The sequence below is a fragment of the Onychostoma macrolepis genome, chromosome 06 (genome assembly GCF_012432095.1).
Source record: "Onychostoma macrolepis isolate SWU-2019 chromosome 06, ASM1243209v1, whole genome shotgun sequence".
NCBI lineage: Eukaryota > Metazoa > Chordata > Actinopteri > Cypriniformes > Cyprinidae > Onychostoma > Onychostoma macrolepis.
In genome coordinates, this window is record NC_081160.1 from 2083675 (window position 1) to 2102493 (window position 18819).

Genomic DNA, 18819 nt, shown 5'->3' on the forward strand with positions numbered 1-18819 from the left:
AAATCAATAATTCAACTACATTGCAGTTAAAAAGTGGACAACAAGGAATGGGTTATACTCTAAAACATCAAGAGTGTAAAACAGATACATCCACTCACACACACTCACAGACACACACACACATACACAATTATACACATTCAAATGACTTGGTATGGCTATAACCATATAGCCAAAATGAGTTAGAGTGAAATAAGAGGTTGAAATCAGATCAGACCCTGAAGGATTAGGCTCTGATAAAGCATTCTTCTTCATTTTTGTTACATTTTTATAGTTTTTTAATGTTAGTGTGTAACAAAATGCTTTGTGTTCAGGGTTGACTAGTAATAATAATGCAAAAATCTATATAATACCCTATATAATAATAATAATAATGCAAAAAATATATAAACCTTGACAAAAAGTAGTCTTTGAGAATGCCTAAATATACATTTATATCGACAACCTAATAAAAGTAAAAAATTATGTCTAAAAACAACTAGGGAATTCACAAGACTCTCTATAGAGTCCTATACAGGCAACTAGTGGTTACACCATAAAATTACATGTTTTCCTTTCTTTGCTCACACCAGGAGGTGCTAATCTGCATTCAAAAAATTGGATTTTAAAGGCCTAGTGTCTATTTTCATCTGAAATACTGCATAAATTGAAAAATAATTTGAAAAAAAAAAATGTTGTACTATTTTCAATGGGAACAATCTATCATAATTATTGCATAAATATTAATTAGTACCATAAAATTCTCTCAAAATACAAAAGAAAAAAGAAAAAATATTATTGAACAAAAATATATTAGACTGATTTTACTGAAGAAAAAAAAATTACATTTCAGGTGTCCGGTCACTTTTGACTGTGAAGGCTATGAGTGTGACTCCCAAATAAGGAATGCAGAAGGGTTAAGCATCAGTAAGTTGAGCAGCATTTGACCTGGAAACTCTTCACAAATGTTGCTAAACAATCAAGATTTCGTACAGTCCTGCTCACCATTATTGGCACCCCTTCATTTTTTGCATAACCTGTACAATATCTTCAGGAATAAACACAAATGTACCAAAATTATATCATCAGGATTTTTTATTTGGAGGTCCAAAGTAATTATAGAACATTGAAATTACTACATGCAAGTTGAAAAACAAAGAAGAAACAGAAAAAAAAAAAAGAAAAAAAAACGGCACGGGCAGCAATAAAGGCACCCTTCCTTAATATTTGGTTGCACACCCTTTCGCAGCAATGACAGCCTCCAAACGCTTCTTGAAGCCATCTATAAGCTTCTTGCATTTCTCTGCTGTTATTTCCTCCCACTCTTCCTTGCAATGTGTTCAAGCTCTTAAACACTTGCAGGGTTCTTTTCCCCAATGGCAGATTTCAGCTCACCCCAAAGATTTTCAATGGGATTGAGATCAGGACTCATTGCTGGCCATTTTAAAACAGTCCATTTTTTTTTTTTCCATTTCAACCTTTCCTGCATGCTTTTGGATGTGTGCTTTGGGTCTTTGTCTTGCTGGAAGACCCATGATCTCAAACCAAGTTTTCGTACACTAGGTAGGACATTTCACTCTAAAATCTCTTTCTCTGATTTCATGATTCCTGTGATACGTTCAAGCCCTCCAGTACCAGACGCAGCAAAGCAGCCCCACAGCATTATGGATCCTCCACCATGCTTAACTGTTGGTAGGGTGTTCTTTTCATTATAAGCTTCATTGCGTTGTCTGCAAACAAACTGTTGGTGTGCATTGCCAAAAAGCTCTATTTTTGCTTCATCTGTCCACAGAACATATTCCCAGAAAGATTGTGGTTTGTCCAGGTCTTTTGCAAAGATCAGTCGTTCCTTTTAATGTCTTTTCTTCAACAATGGTGTCTTCCTTGGCCTTCACCCATGAAGCCCTGCTTGGTTTAGTGTGTGGCGTATAGTACTTGTTGAAACCATGACCCCAGATTGTTCCAGGTTGTCCTTCAGGTCTTTGGATGTTAGACGTGGTGTTTTTTCCACCATGCGCCCCAACCTTCGAAGAGTTCTCTCATCAGTTTTCCTCTTTCCTCTACATCCAGGGAGGTTCTTAACAGTTCCATGCTTGGCAAACTTCATTGTGCACTGTTGAAAAAGGGATACCAAGATTTTTAGAGATGGCATTATACCCTTTAGAGGTCTTGTGTTTGCTAATAATAGCCCTTCTGATGTCCTCAGACAGCTCCTTTGTCTTCACCATTATGACGCATGAACAGGGAGTAACATGGCTTTTTAAAACACTGAAGTCATCATTCAGTGGCTAGTTTATGTTACATGGGCACTGACAATTTATCACAGGTGACTCTCATTTGTGATTTACCACAGGTGAAACAAAATGTATTTCCGTACTGATTTATAGTAAAGGGTGCCAATGATCTACTAGTTCAGCGCATTGGCAGACGCCGGTGGTTTGGCAGGTTAGCATCAACTGTGCTGAGACCGGAGAGGATGGATGCAGGTAGTATGGATGATGAAAATGATTCTTCAATAATTGATAGTGAGGGATGGTCTCAGGTACCATGATGCATCAAACAAATGGAAAAACAGAGAATCTGAGTCGGATGACAATATCACAGAGATAGGAGTAAATAACGAAACCAGGGAAATGGAGGTGGACTATAAAGTAATAGTTGCATTTTCCGGAAAAATCGAAAACATCAATAATCCAATGAAATTTACGAAAATAATAAAGAAAGCATTAGGCAATGTTAACTCTGCAAGGTACTTATCAAACAATAACGCCCTCATTTTTTGTGCAAACAGAAAGCAACAAGAGAATGTGTTAAAGATCAAATAACTAGGTGGTGCAGCAGTCAAATGTCACGTACCGGAGGAACTTGATCATCTTAAAGGCGTAATCTGCCTGTGTCCTTATCTGAAGAGGTATTAAAGACACAGATAAAGAATGAAATGGTGACAGAAGTGAAGCATTTGAAGTTCAGTAAAAATGGTAGGAAAGAAGAAAGTACTACCGTTGTATTAACATTCAATTGCAAAAACTTGCCAGAACGCATAAAAATTGGATATATGTGCTATACGGTTCGTCCGTATGTAAGACCAGCACTGAGCTGTTTTAACTGCCAAAGATTGGGACATGTTGCAGCAGTTTGTAAAGAGAGAAGAAGATGTTGTAAACGTGGGGGAGATCATGATTATGGTCAATATGCTGAGGAGACTGAACCTTACAGAAGCAATGAAATACAAAACAGTACAAAATATTTTGTATGCTCAAGCAGTTAAGCAAGTACAAGCTGTTAATGGAAATCTGAAGGAAAACAACACAACCCAATTTAAAGATACATGCAGTCATAAATGTCTCTCGGATGGAAATATGCTTGTGGTAAACAAAATCAATTTTGTGGGATTTATAGCAGAAGTCATTAACTGCTCAGCTCAAACAACGAAAAGAACCGAAAAGCTGAAAATCATAATATCCGCAGCTGCTCGACATTTGAGTATTACTGAAATCTCAGTTGAACAGATTCAGACGTTACTTGGACGAACCGAGGGAACCTCAGTGTTATGTGATCCTTCGGGCAGTCAAAGAAGTAAAACCATGAAATGAAAATACTACAGTGGAATGCTCGAAGTTTGATCGCGAATGGCCAAGAATTTAAAAGATATGTACATCAGTTAACAATTTTACCAGATATTATTTGTATTCAGGAGACTTGGCTACATCCGCAATTAAACTTTGTCATTCCTGGTTACAAGTTGGTTAGAAAAGACAGAATTGGATCAAATGGTGGGGGATGTGAAACCTTTATTAAAAATGGGGTGGTTTTTAGAGAAATAATATTAGCTACCCAGAGTGAATGTGTTGTGGTAGAGGTATGGTCACAGGAACGTGGGATAAAGGTGGTCAACTTTTATAATCCTTGTAATCAGTTAACATTAGATGAATTGAATATAATAAGAACTAAGGCTGGGGATAATTTAATATGGTGTGGGGATTTTAATGCACATAATTCACTGTGGGGAAGTTTATGCACAGATTGGAATGGAAGGGTTGTAGAAGAGTTTATGGAAGAACAAGCTTTAGTGTGTTTAAACGATGGGAAGGGAACTCGATTTAATAAAAGGGATTCTTCAACTTCTTGTCTAGATCTAACAATAGTTCCCGGGAACTATAGCATTGTAATGTAGATGGGAAGTCCTGGATCATTCAACATTAGGTAGAGATCATTTTCCAATAATATGTGCTTTTGCAATGGAAATTCATCAACAAAATAAAACAAAGCAAACCAGGTGGAAATTTGATAAAGCTGACTGGGATAAATTTTTAAAGTTATGCATTTTTAAGTTATGCATTGATGGGATGGAGAATTGAAGATGATATAGACTTATGTTCTGAAAGATTAAATTCAATTATTATAAATGCAGCTGAAGAATCCATTCCTAAATCAGAAGGTAGAGATGGGTTGAGGATTGTTCCTTGGTGGAATGAAGAGTGTACTAAAGCAGTCAAAGATAGAAATAGTGCATTCAGGGAGCTTAGGAAAACATTAATACCTACAAATGTGCAAATTTATCAGAGGAAACGGGCTCAGGCAAGGAAGATAATTAAGCCAAATTAAGTCAAAAAGAGGTATTGGCAATCATTTTGTACCACAATAGGTAGTGAAACTCAGTTGAGAGAAGTATGGAGTGTCATTAAAAAGATGGTTGGAGTTTATAGAAACCAGAATATATTTTAATGGATGAAGTGGAAAAAGCAGTGACTGAAGAGGAAAAGGCTGAACTGTTGGCCTTTACCTTTCAAAAGGCTCACAGTACAGATAATCTAGAAGAAAATTATAAGAGAAGGAGGGAAGAAATTGTAAAGCTATCAAGATATCTATATAAAAAAATCTAATAGTCTAACAGCACTAGATGCCACTTTTAAAATGTGGGAACTTAAAAGAGTATTAATGCAAATTAGAAATACTGCCCCAGGGAAAGATATAATTTGTTATAATGATTAAACAAATTGGTGAAGTAATATTAGATCTTTTTAATAAAATACGGATAGAAGGTCAACTGCCTTTATCATGGAAACAAGCTGTCATAATTCATATTCCCAGGAAAAGATTCTTCAATAGCACGTAATTATAGGCCAATTGCTCTGACATCTAACCTCTGTAAAGTGATGGAAACCGTTTATATTATGTGTTGGAAAGCAGAGGATTAATAGCTCCCTATCAGTTTGGCTTCCGACCAGGTAGATCTACTTCAGATGCATTATTAAGACTGGAGACTGATGTAAAGAAGGCATTAGCAATGAAAGAGGTGTTAGTGGCAGTGTACTTCGACATTGAAAAGGCATATGATATGATGCGGAGGGAAGGAGTGTTATTAAAGTTGCAGAGAATTGAAATCTTAGGAAGATTTTATAATTGGGTTTTAAGTTTCTTATTTGGTCGAACGATTCAAGTCAAGGTGGGTAGTGTATTATCTCAGATGGTGAATGCAGAAAACGGAGCTCCTCAGGGAAGTGCTATAAGTCCTATATTATTGTGTTTGAAGGAATTCATCCAGGAATTTCAACAGCATTATATGCTGATGATGGAGCAATGTGGAAGAGTGGGAAAAATGTTAAATAAATTGTACATAAAATTCAGGAAGCAATAGAGAGCGTAGAGAAATGGTCTGTGGAATGGGGATTCAGATTCTCTATAGACCCTTTTTCTGTTAGTAAACAATGTGACGTTTTTCTGTGGGCGGGGCTTAGCTGGAGGCAGAAAGATTCCACTGACTCCTTCACTAACGCTAGCTATGAAGTTTGTTGGTAACACTTTACAATAACAGTACATGAATTATCATGTACTAATACCTTAATTAATAATTACTTGGCTATGAACTAATGAAGAGTTAAGGCATGTATTAATCAAGAACTAATGAAGAACTAACTTAACTACGACATGAGTCACATGAATTACCGCATGAATAACACCACCTTAATTACATGTTAGTTCCTGCATGTTAGTTAATGTATTAATTAACACTTTGGGGTAAACTAAATCAAACATGCTCTAGAAGAAAGATTCATGAAAATGGCACACTGCAAAATTGTTTATAAATTCTCCACCTGCAGCTATGTCACAAACATCAGTGAATGACAGTGGATTTCTTGCAATATTTACGTTTAACCAACTCATCCAACGCACAATGATGCATTCATAATTAAAAACAACTTCATCTCATCCTGTTTTGAGTGATTCCACTGCTGCCCTCCTACAATAACGTATTCATTAAGCAGATGCGATTTTCCAAATTAAAATCAGTGTTAGCAGAGATGATGGTTATGTTATGGATTGGTTTACTGTCTTTATATCATAATAATGCACTGAAATCAGACGTTTGTCTTGAGTTCTTGCTCTTCTTTTGAGCCACTATTGCCCCTTCAAAATGTTAACCTTCCTCCTATCGTTCAGTTCCTTCTCCATCCAAATGCAGTCACATGACCTCTGCTCTTCCACTTTTTACAAACCACCAAAAACACCAAATATCTGATTTAGATGAGCTGAATATGTATAAAACATGTGTAATTGATAACTTTTAAAGATGTGCCCTCCAAGACAAGTCATGACATGATACATTGACAACTCATGAATTCATGTTAAGTTATAAGTAATTAATGATGAGTTAATGATATTGTGCCCCCCCCAAGTAAAGTCATGACATTATGATACATTAACAAGGCATGAATTAATGTTAAGTTAATGATGAGTTAGTAATATTGAAATGATAACATTTCGTTTTATTGTGTGATTTCTGCTGCCGGCTCGTTTCCAATAATAGGACTACAAGTTTAACAAGACTTAACTTTAAACCTTAAAATAAATAACATTTTAAATGGTTTAACCTTTACTTGTCATGAAATGTTTACTTTGTTTGCCATGGGCCACAAAAGGCGTAATCTCCGACATGCTGTGACTGACAATAGAACAATAAAAAAAAAACACCAAAACCGCAACATAATTACGAAATGAAACAATTTTATTCGTGCGCTGTAATCCAGATCTTCAGAATCCATACGACTGCGAGGAACAGACCCAAATCCAAGCCTTTATTCAACGATCTTCATCTCCATCCCGAGCAGCGAGTCCAGCGACCGTAAACAGCAAAGCCCGCGCTGACTGACGCGTTCGTTACAAATTCAAATGTTGCCGTTTCAAACGACAGGTTTTACGGCAGGATAATCGAACGCTCATTGGCTCTCGCCTGCATTCGTCACAGATCGCGACATGCCGTGTTTCTGGTGAGGTGTGTATTTGAATGATGCTAGCAGCACGCGAGCCTTCACAAGTTCACTGAGAGGGAGAGGATCAGGAAAATAATCTGGATAATATTTTCAGCGATTAACAACATAAATTCTGCTCAAATGAAGATATCAATCTTTCATTTGAAAGCCATGTTTCTAGCATCTGTAAAACTGCGTTTTTCCATCTCAAAAACATATCTAAATTGCGACCTATGCTCTCAACGTCAAATGCAGAAATGTTAATTCATGCGTTTATGACCTCAAGGTTAGACTATTGTACATAAATGATTGTAATTGCATTTATCTGTCTGTCATGTTTTTCTTCTACTGAACAGAAATAGCTATGTTTAGGTGTAGATGTAGGAGTGGGATTAGCGATTATAAAAACTTTTAATGCTATATTGTTACTAAAATGGTTATTTTCTTGCATGTTTATAAAATGTTTAGGTTTGGAGGTAGTTTAAGAGGTCTAAAAGTCTAAATCACTTATTGATAAATGATAAAAATGCATTGATAAGAATATCTTAATGAAATAAAAACAATATTACTAACTCATCATTAACTTAACATTAATTCATGCCTTGTTAATGTATCATAATGTCATGACTTTACTTGGGGGGGCACAATATCATTAACTCATCATTAATTACTTATAACTTAACATGAATTCATGAGTTGTCAATGTATCATGTCATGACTTGTCTTGGAGGGCACATCTTTAAAAAGTTATCAATTACACATGTTTTATACATATTCAGCTCATCTAAATCAGATATTTGGTGTTTTTTTGGTGGTTTGTAAAAAAGTGGAAGAGCAGAGGTCATGTGACTGCATTTGGATGGAGAAGGAACTGAACGATAGGAGGAAGGTTAACATTTTGAAGGGGCAATAGTGGCCCAAAAGAAGAGCAAGAACTCAAGACAAACGTCTGATTTCAGTGCATTATTATGATATAAAGACAGTAAACCAATCCATAACATAACCATCATCTCTGCTAACACTGATTTTAATTTGGAAAATCGCATCTGCTTAATGAATACGTTATTGTAGGAGGGCAGCAGTGGAATCACTCAAAACAGGATGAGATGAAGTTGTTTTTAATTATGAATGCATCATTGTGCGTTGGATGAGTTGGTTAAATGTAAATATTGCAAGAAATCCACTGTCATTCACTGATGTTTGTGACATAGCTGCAGGTGGAGAATTTATAAACAATTTTGCAGTGTGCCATTTTCATGAATCTTTCTTCGAGAGCATGTTTGATTTAGTTTACCCCAAAGTGTTAATTAATACATTAACTAACATGCAGGAACTACCATGTAATTAAGGTGGTGTTATTCATGAGGTAATTCATGTGACTCATGTCGTAGTTAAGTTAGTTCTTCATTAGTTCTTGATTAATACATGTCTTAACTCTTCATTAGTTCATAGTCAAGTAATTATTAATTAAGGTATTAGTACATGATAATTCATGTACTGTTATTGTAAAGTGTTACCAGTTTGTGTACCTTGTTTTTTTAACAATGGCTGGAGAAAATCTGATTTTACCTGCATATGTAAGGTCACTCACTGTGCAGGACCATTATTGTTATTTAAATAAGTTAACTTTAACGGACAAAGTCAGTATGCTCATGGATGGACGATCTGACAGGATTAACGTTACCTCCGATTGAGTGACTCGTTAAAGAAACCTAACGAGTAGTAAAGAGAAACTCACCTGTGTCTATCTAGTCATGAAGATGTATATTTCAACTTCAGCAGGCTATTTTTACAGCTAACATTACGTGAGAGTGAACTGGGCCAAAATACAAAAAGTTAAACATTCAGTGTGATGGATATATTATTTGAAGATGTATGTATCATGGCCAAACAGTTATTTTAAAGTATATACATCCTGTAAATTATGTAAGTTAAGTTTACAATACTTTACATACAGTACATTTAAAGGAAGATGTGAATAGTTTCTGGAAATAAAAATTCCAGAAATTCATTTTGAACTTTCTGTATTTGATTATTCTTTCTTACTAAGTTCTTAGAAAGTCCAGACACTATCAATCACAACAATTACAGATGATTAAGCATATAAATCGTCAGTTTGTTGTTTTACACACATGCACACAGACATTATTTCATAGTTGTGAGATGCATAAGAAATCTTTAGACACGTAACACAAACCATAATCCATAAAAACAAAAGACAATACTTTATTTAACCTTTTCTGATAAGAAGTGTGCGCTGCAAACGCAGCATTTTTGACGATAGTTTATGTCCAGTCCACTCGTTTTATCTTGATTAAACACAGCTGTCATCAGTTTTTTGTCTGGAAGTGGCAGCAGGTATGCATTAAAATTTCAAATTGGAGCCTGTACTACATAGATTCTTGCATCCAACATCACAACAAGATGATATTTTAAGCTCCTCACGTAGCCGAATCTGTGCTGGTTTGAATGGGCCGCCTCCAGTTTTCCTTTTGTTTTGCCTCCAGCTAGCGCGGTGACGTAATCGTGACGTCGGCGCAAAAAGGGTCTATATCCAAAACGTGTTGTCGGTTTTTTACCAAAAAAAGGGTCGCAGAAAATATTAAACTTTATTTATATAAAAAAACATTAGAAAGGGTAACAAAATTTAAATATTTAGGTTTATGGTTTGATTCTAAATTAACATGGAAAATCCGTATTGAATACATTGAAAATAAATGCAGTAAAGTACTAAATCTAATGAGATGTGTAGTAGGCCAAGAATGGGGGGCAAATAAACAATCAATGATCACATTATACTGTGCACTTCTACGATCTGTTTTAGATTATGGATGTATTATATATGGATCTGCATCAATCAGTATGCTTAAAAAGTTCGATCTTATTCAAGCATGAGCTTTGAGATGTATTACAGGTGCAATTAAAACAACGCCAATCTCAGCAATGCAAGTTGAAACAGGAGAGTCCTCATTAGATATAAGACGGAGACAATTATCTGTTGCTTACTGGATCAATTTACAAGGGCATAATTCAGATCATCCTACAAAATCAATATTAGAGAGGAGTTGGGAGACAATAAACTTAACAGGAACAGGGTTTGCATGGGAAGTTAAGGATTGGGCTGCAAAAATGTCAATAAATAATATTACATTTTCATCAATAGTTACAATTTCCCCAATACCTCCTTGGTTTTTCAGTCAACCTGAAGTTGATTTACAAATTCATGAATGTATTCAAAAAAGACAGATTGACATTAATATCAAAAGCTATTCAACAGAATATATCAGAACAGTTTATTATGCATTTCTTCCAATATACACAGATGGCTCAAGAAACCCAGAGATAAATCGTACTGGATCTGCATTTTATGCTCCAGAATTTAAAATCTGAAAATATGGGATGTTAACGGATGGGACTCAGTATACACTGACGAAATGGTGGCAATTCAGATGGCACTTAGTCGGGTAGAAGAAGTGACGCCAAATAAGGTGGTGATTTGATCAGATTCAATGGCTTCACTTATCAGTCTTCAAACTTTAAAAAGCAGTTAGAAATGATATCTTAATAGAAATTATGAATATATTGTATAGATTAAGACATGCTGGAATAATAGTTAATTTTGTTTGGGTTCCAGCTCATGTTGATATACCAGGAAATGAAACATCTGATAAAATGGCTAAAGAGTCACTTAATCTGAATAGTCCTATTATTTCAGTTTCACTAAGCAGGATGGAGGGGAAAAGTATAATTAAAGAAGCTTGCAATCGGAAATGGCAAGAGAATTGGAATGACTGTAAAACAGGAAGACATTTTTATAATATACAAAATAGGGTAAGTCAAAGCAAAATGATACTAAACTTAAGTAGAGAAGATCAGGCCATTTTAACAAGACTAAGGATGGGTCATACAAAACTTAATTATACACTTCATATAATAGGAAAACACAGTACTGGATTATGTGAAATATGCCGAGTAAAGGAAACAGTTGATCATGTGTTGTTACTCTGTTCTAGGTATGAACAGGAAAGGAATGAACTACAAAGAGAATTACAGAATTTAGGATGCAATGAGTTTTCCATCTGCAACATATTAAACACAAAACAAGGATCTGGTAAAATAATGAAGACAATCTTAAAATTCATTAAGAATAGTGGACTTAAGAATAGAATATAGATATCATAATATATACCTCGACTGAAATCACTTCACACTCCAGCACAGGAGGTGGCGGTATGCACCTAAAAAGATGGTATGCGACCCGCCAATAAATCCACAGAAGAAGAAGAAAGCTTTTAAGTTTTTCCCATTGTTTATTTTGTTTTTAATTGTTGGTTATCATTTGCTCTTTTGTATCGAATACAAGTTCTCTATAGAAAAAAGCTTGATCAGTTTTTGTCAAGAGATATTCACATTATACTTAAAGTTCATTGGTGCCAATAAAGGTGAGCAGGACTGTAAGTCTGCTGAAATCTCTTTATCACTGGCTGACAGAAACATCAGTCTCAGTACAAACAGACACACATGAACCAACACTGAATACAGGAGGAGCTCTGACATCACTGTAGTTCAGAGAAAGTGAAAGTGAAACTTGATCTGCAACAATATGGACGCCTGAAACGACCAATCTCTATAAACAACATAATATTTAGCTGTTTAAAGGTACTTGTGGACACATCTGATGCTCAGAGGTAAGTGAAATATAAGAAATATAAGATAAATTGTCCTGAACAGGTTTCTGATGGCAGTGGTCTGGTTTAGTAGGGTTTATGTCTGGAATAAGTTGAACAGAAGCAGGTTTAAGCGTCAAATACTCAGCTGCTTTAGGTGTTTACTGCACTGAAATGCTATCATTATTGTATTAAAAGTATGTCATTTGATTGGTTTTAAAGCAAAGTTTGGTGTTTCTGTCATTTTTCCACAATATAAAGACTAAAGAAACAGGAAGTAAATGACCTGCAGACAAACTGAACACAAACCTGCTTCATTGCAGCTGAAAAATCACTTTAATATTAAACAGATGAGGATGACTCTTGACTGTATAATATCTTTTGTGGAGAGATGTGTCTAATTTTCTATAAAGAGATATATATTTATGTTTGTTGGAATATATATCACTTGTTCTTTGTACTGTCTTCAGTCTAAACAGCAGGTCATAGTTCAGATTGTTCAGTGAGTTTATGATTCACTCGCTGTGTTTCAAATGAATGATTGTTTCCATCACTATCACTTCTTACATGAGATTTAAACACTTTAATGCAAATATTGAATAAATGATCATGATCCAATTGTTTCAAGTCTGAAAAGGAGAAAATAACTTATACTGTATAATACAAAATAATTTTTTCTTAAAGTCTTGAAGAGATAAAAACGATGGCAGAATCTTCACCAACATCAACAAAAGCAAGAAAAACCAGGAGACGGAGTATTGAACATAATCCTCCATGTAAGTTAATAAACCAGAAAAACAGTTTATGAATGACTCAGATACTCTTCTTAGATCATATGTAATGAGTACAGCAGATAATTAATATTTTCAGGTTAACTCAATATTTCTTGTTCATATATTCATTTATTAGGTAAGTGGTCGTGTAATGAGCTTTTCTGGGTTCATTTTGCAATAATGACCAGCTGACTGTATATGATCTTGTACATATTTGTCTCTAGACGCTCTTTACATTCAACCAGCTGCACCTGCATCATGGGCTTCTTTATAAACATTACTGGAGTTTACATGCACACTGATCCTAAATAATCTCTTTCCAGCAATGTCATCCTCCATCAGTTCACTGTCTGAGGAGATTCAGTGCTCGATATGTCTGGAGGTGTTCACTGATCCAGTCACGACTCCATGTGGACACAACTTCTGCAAGATCTGTCTGAATAAGTGCTGGAACAACAGCCAGACCTGCAGCTGTCCATACTGTAAAGAAACATTCAAGCAAAGACCTGATCTCAAGATTAATACCACACTCCGAGAGCTCGTAGATCACTATAAGAAGAAAAGTCCTGAGAAAACAGCTGAAGTTCTGTGTGACATCTGTGAGGAAAGAAAGCAGAAAGCCCTGAAGTCGTGTCTGGTGTGTCAGAGCTCTTACTGTGAAACTCACCTGGAGCGTCATTTGAGAGTGACAGGTTTGAAGAAACACAAACTGATGGATCCTGTGAGTAATCTGGAGGACTATATATGTCAGAAACATGAGAGACCTCTGGATCTGTTCTGTAGAGATGATCAGACGTGTGTGTGTTCATTCTGTACTGTGACGGACCACAAGAACCACAACACTGTTCCTATAGAAGAGGAGAGTGAAGAGAAGAAGGTAGAAGTTGCTAAAAACTGCTTTTAAAAGGCTCATATAATAAGGAATCAGATTTTATTTAATGTTGTGAAATAAAAGCTCATTATTAAAACATATTGTAAGTTTAATCTGTGTTATGATCAACGAGTCTGTTGTTCTCTCTATAGACTGAACTGATGAAGACACAGAAAGACGTGCAGCAGACGATCCAGAACAGAATCAAGAAGATTCAAGACATCAAACACTCAGCAGAAGTCAGAAAAGTGAGTTTAAAATAATGAAATAATAAAATACATTTAAATATTATATTTCAGTTTGTTGTAGATGTATAGTTGGGTGGCTGGTTTCTATTCTGAAGGGCTCATCCCTGTGCCCTAATGCCTTTTAAGGGTTTACCATCGAGAGTGAGAGCTTTGAAGGAATGAAGGGTGTAGGAGACCAAAACCAGCTCCTTATAAACACTTTTCGTCATTTTACAACAAAAATTGTTCAGTGTGAACCTGCCATTAACTCCACCACCTTAAGATGCGTAGGAAGGATCCAACGAAGGAGAAATCGAAGGAAAACTTGTATATTGAAATATTCTTGATCACTGGAGCATCACTTCAGAGCATCATCAGCTGCATTTACGTGATCTGCCATTATGTGTTGAAGTTTGGTTATATAAAACATCCATAATAAATATAATTAAAGCTGCCCTGTTAAGATAAGTAACATATATGATTATTTAACTGCAAAGGGAAAACATAAGTTAAAATTATTGTGAGAGATTTATATGTGCACCATATTTTTTGAAAAGAAAGACTTCGGCATTGAACACACCTGTTTATCCTCTCATATACTGTAGCTCCTCTGAACGCTTCCTCACGCCTCGTTCCACACAATTAAAGAACTGAAATGTCCTTCAAGATGACTGACTTTGATCAGTTTCTGGGTCATGGACTGAAGGACGGAGGAAATGAGGAAACATTCATTTGAGTTTTGATGAGCACTCGGTGTATTAGTGTTGGGGATTTTACAGCGACTCTTTCTGTAGGTTACATTGTTACACCAGTAGTTGGTGACAAGTAGACCTCTTCATGATTGAGTCATTGATTTTGATTTATTCACTCAAATGATTCATTCAAAAACAGGAATGAATCAAAACTACAGTTTGCTGCAGCTTTGTTTGAAACTAGAATATTATTCAGGAATCAGAGCAAATACAAACAACTGACAATAATTTGTCTAAAATGTAAGTTACTTAACATCTTATTTATTTTATTGTTGTACACTTGTGATTATCTGATCACTTAGTAAAGTAATAGCACACTTCTCCTCAACATGATTGAAAAACACATGATTTGAGAATCATTCAGTGCAAACGGTGCAGGATGAAGTTTATTCTTCAGTTGTATGTGAAAAAAAAAAATGTATGAGCAATAGTAACACTGATTCTTCTCTTAGTAAACACCGCTAATGATTTGTTGACTGTCCTGGTTGACCAGAGAAACACAGAGAAGGAGAAAGCAGCCCATGTCGAGCTCTTCACTGATCTCATCCGCTCCATTGAGAGATGTCAGACTGAACTGCTGGAGATGATGGAGGAGCAGCAGAAAGCAGCAGAGAAACAGGAGCAAGAGCTGATTGAAGAGCTGGAGCAGGAGATCACTGAGCTAAAGATGAGAAACACTGAGCTGGAGCAGCTCTCACACACTGAAGATCACCTCCACCTCCTACAGGTCAGTCAACATGATCTCTCTGATCAATGATAATGCAGTATATGACACCATAACACTCTCCATGCTGAAGGATTTCTCCTCTCTCCTGCTGTAGATTCACTCATCCCTGTGCAGCCCTAGAAACACCAGGAACTGGCCTGAGATCAGTATGAAGACTCATGAGAGTCTGGAGACTCTGAGGAGAGCTCTGAACCAACTGAAGGACACTATAGATGACAAACTCACACAAACTGGTACATCAATACATACACTGATCAGATAGAAACATGATGATTTACTCAATTCTTTAAATATACGGTAGAGTGGGAGAAAACGCCTCTCTTAAGGACTGTGTCATTTTTTTCTGTGAAACAAAAGTTAAATGTGTTCAGAAAAGTTATCATAGTTTTAGTGACAATGACACAAATTATAAACAAAGTATGAAACATGTCCAGCATTTTCATGTCATTAGATTTTTAACAAAAAAAAATTAATTTGTACTAAGGGGGTGTTTTGCTCCACCTACTGTATGAGGCAAAACGCCCCCATGGGTGGAGTACAATGCCCCCCAGTGTTTCAGAGCAATTTACTTTAAACAATTACAGCAAAATCAGATACAGACAGAGTTTTTGCTTAAAATTAAAAAGAATATAATCAATAATTAAGAATTACAAAATTATAATAGCCTATTTGAAACATTTTGTTAGTTGATGCTAACTAGCTACCTGATGCTAACTTGAAGTAATTTTGAAATATATCTGAAAATATAATTATATTTGTATTAAATAACACGTATTCACTATCTACAGGTCTACTGTTCTCATATCATATATAACTGTGATGTTCTACAAAACAAGCTTTAAAACACTTTCTTACTGTTTATAATTAGATCATTTACAGTGAAATCTGTTTTCTCTCCGATACATCACCAGTGTGAGCTTCATGATGAAAACTACTACATCACTCTCGTCAACGTAGTCCATATTTACAATAAAAATGTATCTTGACTTTATCTTGTGGTTATTTTGGGAAAACACCCACTCTACCCTAACCTTCAGGTCTGATTATGTTTTATTGTCATTAGTCTCTACAGAGCTGAAGTGGATGCAGCAGTATGCAGGTACAGTGTGCTGTCTGCACTACACTAGTTTACATTCATACACTCACAGCTTCATTACTGCACTACAATCTGATTAAACACTGGATTAAATATTAAAAACATCACAGAATCTGTGTATTGTGAAGTTGTGATTGATATTCTGTGTTTTCTCAGTGGATGTGACTCTGGATCCTGATACAGCTCATCCTAAACTCATTCTGTCTGATGATGGAAAACAAGTGAGACACGGAGACATTAGACAGAAACTCCCAGACAAACCAGAGAGATTTAATAAATGTGTCTGTGTCTTGGGAAAGGAGGGATTCTCCTCAGGGAGATATTATTTTGAGGTGCAGATGAAGGGAAAGACTGATTGGGATTTAGGAGTGGCCAGAGAATCCATTAACAGGAAGGGACAGATCACAGCAAGCCCCAGTGATGGATGCTGGACTGTGATTCTGAGGAATGGAGATGAATATGAAGCCTGTGATGATCCTCTTGTCTCTCTGTCTCTGAAAGTGAAGCCGCAGCGGGTCGGTGTGTTTGTGGATTATGAGGAGGGTCTGGTCTCCTTTTATGATGTGGAGTCCAGCTCTCATATCTACTCTTTCACTGCTCAGTCTTTCACTGAAAAACTCTATCCATATTTTTGCCCATGCCCTAATGAAGGAGGTAAAAACTCGAGCCCGCTGATCATCACACCTGTCAATTACAACAAATGATATACTTCTAAAATTAAATACAAGATTAAAATAATTAATGATTTATAAAAATAAATGTTTATAATTACAATTTTGAAAACATTTTGTGCTGCTATTTTTTATTATTTGTTTTTCAATTTTTTAAATCTATATGCTGTAATTACATTTTCTCATGTTCTGTGATATTACTGTAATACATCAGATGGTAATACCTTGATATGTATCATATAACTGTATGATTACTATATTCATATACAACAGTATGTACATGTTACTTTAAGGTACATAAAAATACCATGATTTTATGTTCATAGTAGTGTCCAGAAAACATGATCTCACCATTGTACCATGCCACATGTTAACACAATGACAAAATGAGGTAAGTTTTACTATAAAAATACAGAATTACTTAGAAGTGAATTAAGTTCTATTCATAAATTTGAAACCTTTAAAAGTTTAAAGAGAAAGTATGTCTGTAACACAAATGGTGGAATATGACTTGCATGCTAACTTCAATATCAGCATGAAATCCAGAATGACCATATTTACTGTTTTAAAGGCCATGTTATGAGTGTTCAAATCAGCAGTAAATATGATGATCCTTTCATTCTTGGGAGTAAACAAGTAAATTAATCTTAATTTTATTAATTAATGCAAGCCTTGGCCCTCTCATTAACCTTTCACATGAAATGCTATTATACTTATACCTTAATTAGCCTATCTAACCAGCCTAGGACTCATTGCTGATTTTGTTTGTCCATTTGAGAAAATTCAATATTTATAGAGTTAATTTCATTAAGATCCTTATACAGTATATTGATCCCAGAATTAAGATGTTCAATAAATAAATTCTAATTTACTGTAGATTAATTTAACAGATTAAACAGATGCCTGTGACTCAGACTTAATCAAAAAACATTGCCATTCTATTCAAAAACACTTTTATACTGATCACTTTCTAATTATATGTCTCTAGAATGTCTTCGCTTTCATTTATTTTATCACATTCACTATAAATGCAGAAATGTGTTCCTGTATATGTACAGTATCTGAAAGCGTGTTGTTCAGCATGTAATGTCTCAGCAGCGCCACCAGAGGGAGCCGAGCGCCGCCTTCAGTATTAGCGTGTTTACATCAGCATTAACTGCACAGAGAACAGTGCACCAGTGACAGACATTACTGAACATGAACTTGTGCAGCCAGCAGCTCTCAGCTTTCTGTGTGTAAACCATCAGAGAATCAAAAAATAGAGTTTCTTAGACAGCACATAGGCTAGATGGCTGATGACATGCACTGGCCCACAATTCTCTGCTTATCTGTGTTTCTCACATATATTGGGCATGCATTCAGTCATCATTAAATGGATAAAATATTAAACTTATGATCACACTCAGAGTCACTTTCCTTCTTGTTTCACTGTTTCAAGAAGGAGCGCTATTACAGTTTTAATTTAAAAACATGTTAATAATGGATTTGTCTCTTACAAACACACAACTTTTCACTTCACAAGACTTTAACTGATGGACTGGAGTGGTGTGGATTATTGTGATGTTTTTATCAGCTGTTTGGACTCTCATTCTGACGGCACCCATTCACTCAGAGCATCCATTACTGAGATACTGATGCAATGCTGCATTTCTCCAAATCTGATGAAGAAACAAACCTATCTACATCTTGGATGGACTGAAGGTGAGCACATCTTCAGCGCATTTTCATTTTTGAGTGAACTATTCAGCATTGCCAACTGCTTTCAATTGAAAGTAGCTAAAACTAGTAGCTAAATGTCACTAGATT

At 35.6% G+C, this 18819-nt stretch overlaps 1 protein-coding gene across 2 annotated transcripts; it reads left to right on the forward strand.

Annotated features, from left to right (window-relative positions):
* Positions 1 to 11817: 11817 nt before the first annotated feature.
* LOC131542841 (E3 ubiquitin-protein ligase TRIM39-like) lies at positions 11818 to 17336 on the forward strand. 2 transcript variants are annotated; one of them, XM_058779869.1, is made up of 8 exons: positions 11818 to 11917; positions 12581 to 12672; positions 12993 to 13546; positions 13693 to 13788; positions 15013 to 15246; positions 15341 to 15479; positions 16310 to 16345; positions 16499 to 17336. In XM_058779869.1, exons 2-8 carry the CDS (start codon positions 12600 to 12602, stop codon positions 17044 to 17046), a joined length of 1680 nt encoding a protein of 559 aa, XP_058635852.1. In that variant the 5' UTR covers positions 11818 to 11917; positions 12581 to 12599; the 3' UTR covers positions 17047 to 17336. The 2 variants fall into 2 exon arrangements, with proteins under 2 accessions (XP_058635852.1, XP_058635853.1); XM_058779870.1 differs by having other exon boundaries at positions 16319 to 16345.
* The last annotated feature ends 1483 nt before the right edge of the window (positions 17337 to 18819 follow it).

Coding starts and splice junctions, on each gene's coding strand:
- LOC131542841 (XM_058779869.1), top strand. CDS start 12,600: ATGGCAGAATCTTCACCAACATCAACAAAAGCAAGAAAAACCAGGAGA. Junction 12,673..12,992: donor TATTGAACATAATCCTCCAT/GTAAGTTAATAA, acceptor ATCTCTTTCCAG/CAATGTCATCCTCCATCAGT. Junction 16,346..16,498: donor GTGGATGCAGCAGTATGCAG/GTACAGTGTGCT, acceptor GTGTTTTCTCAG/TGGATGTGACTCTGGATCCT.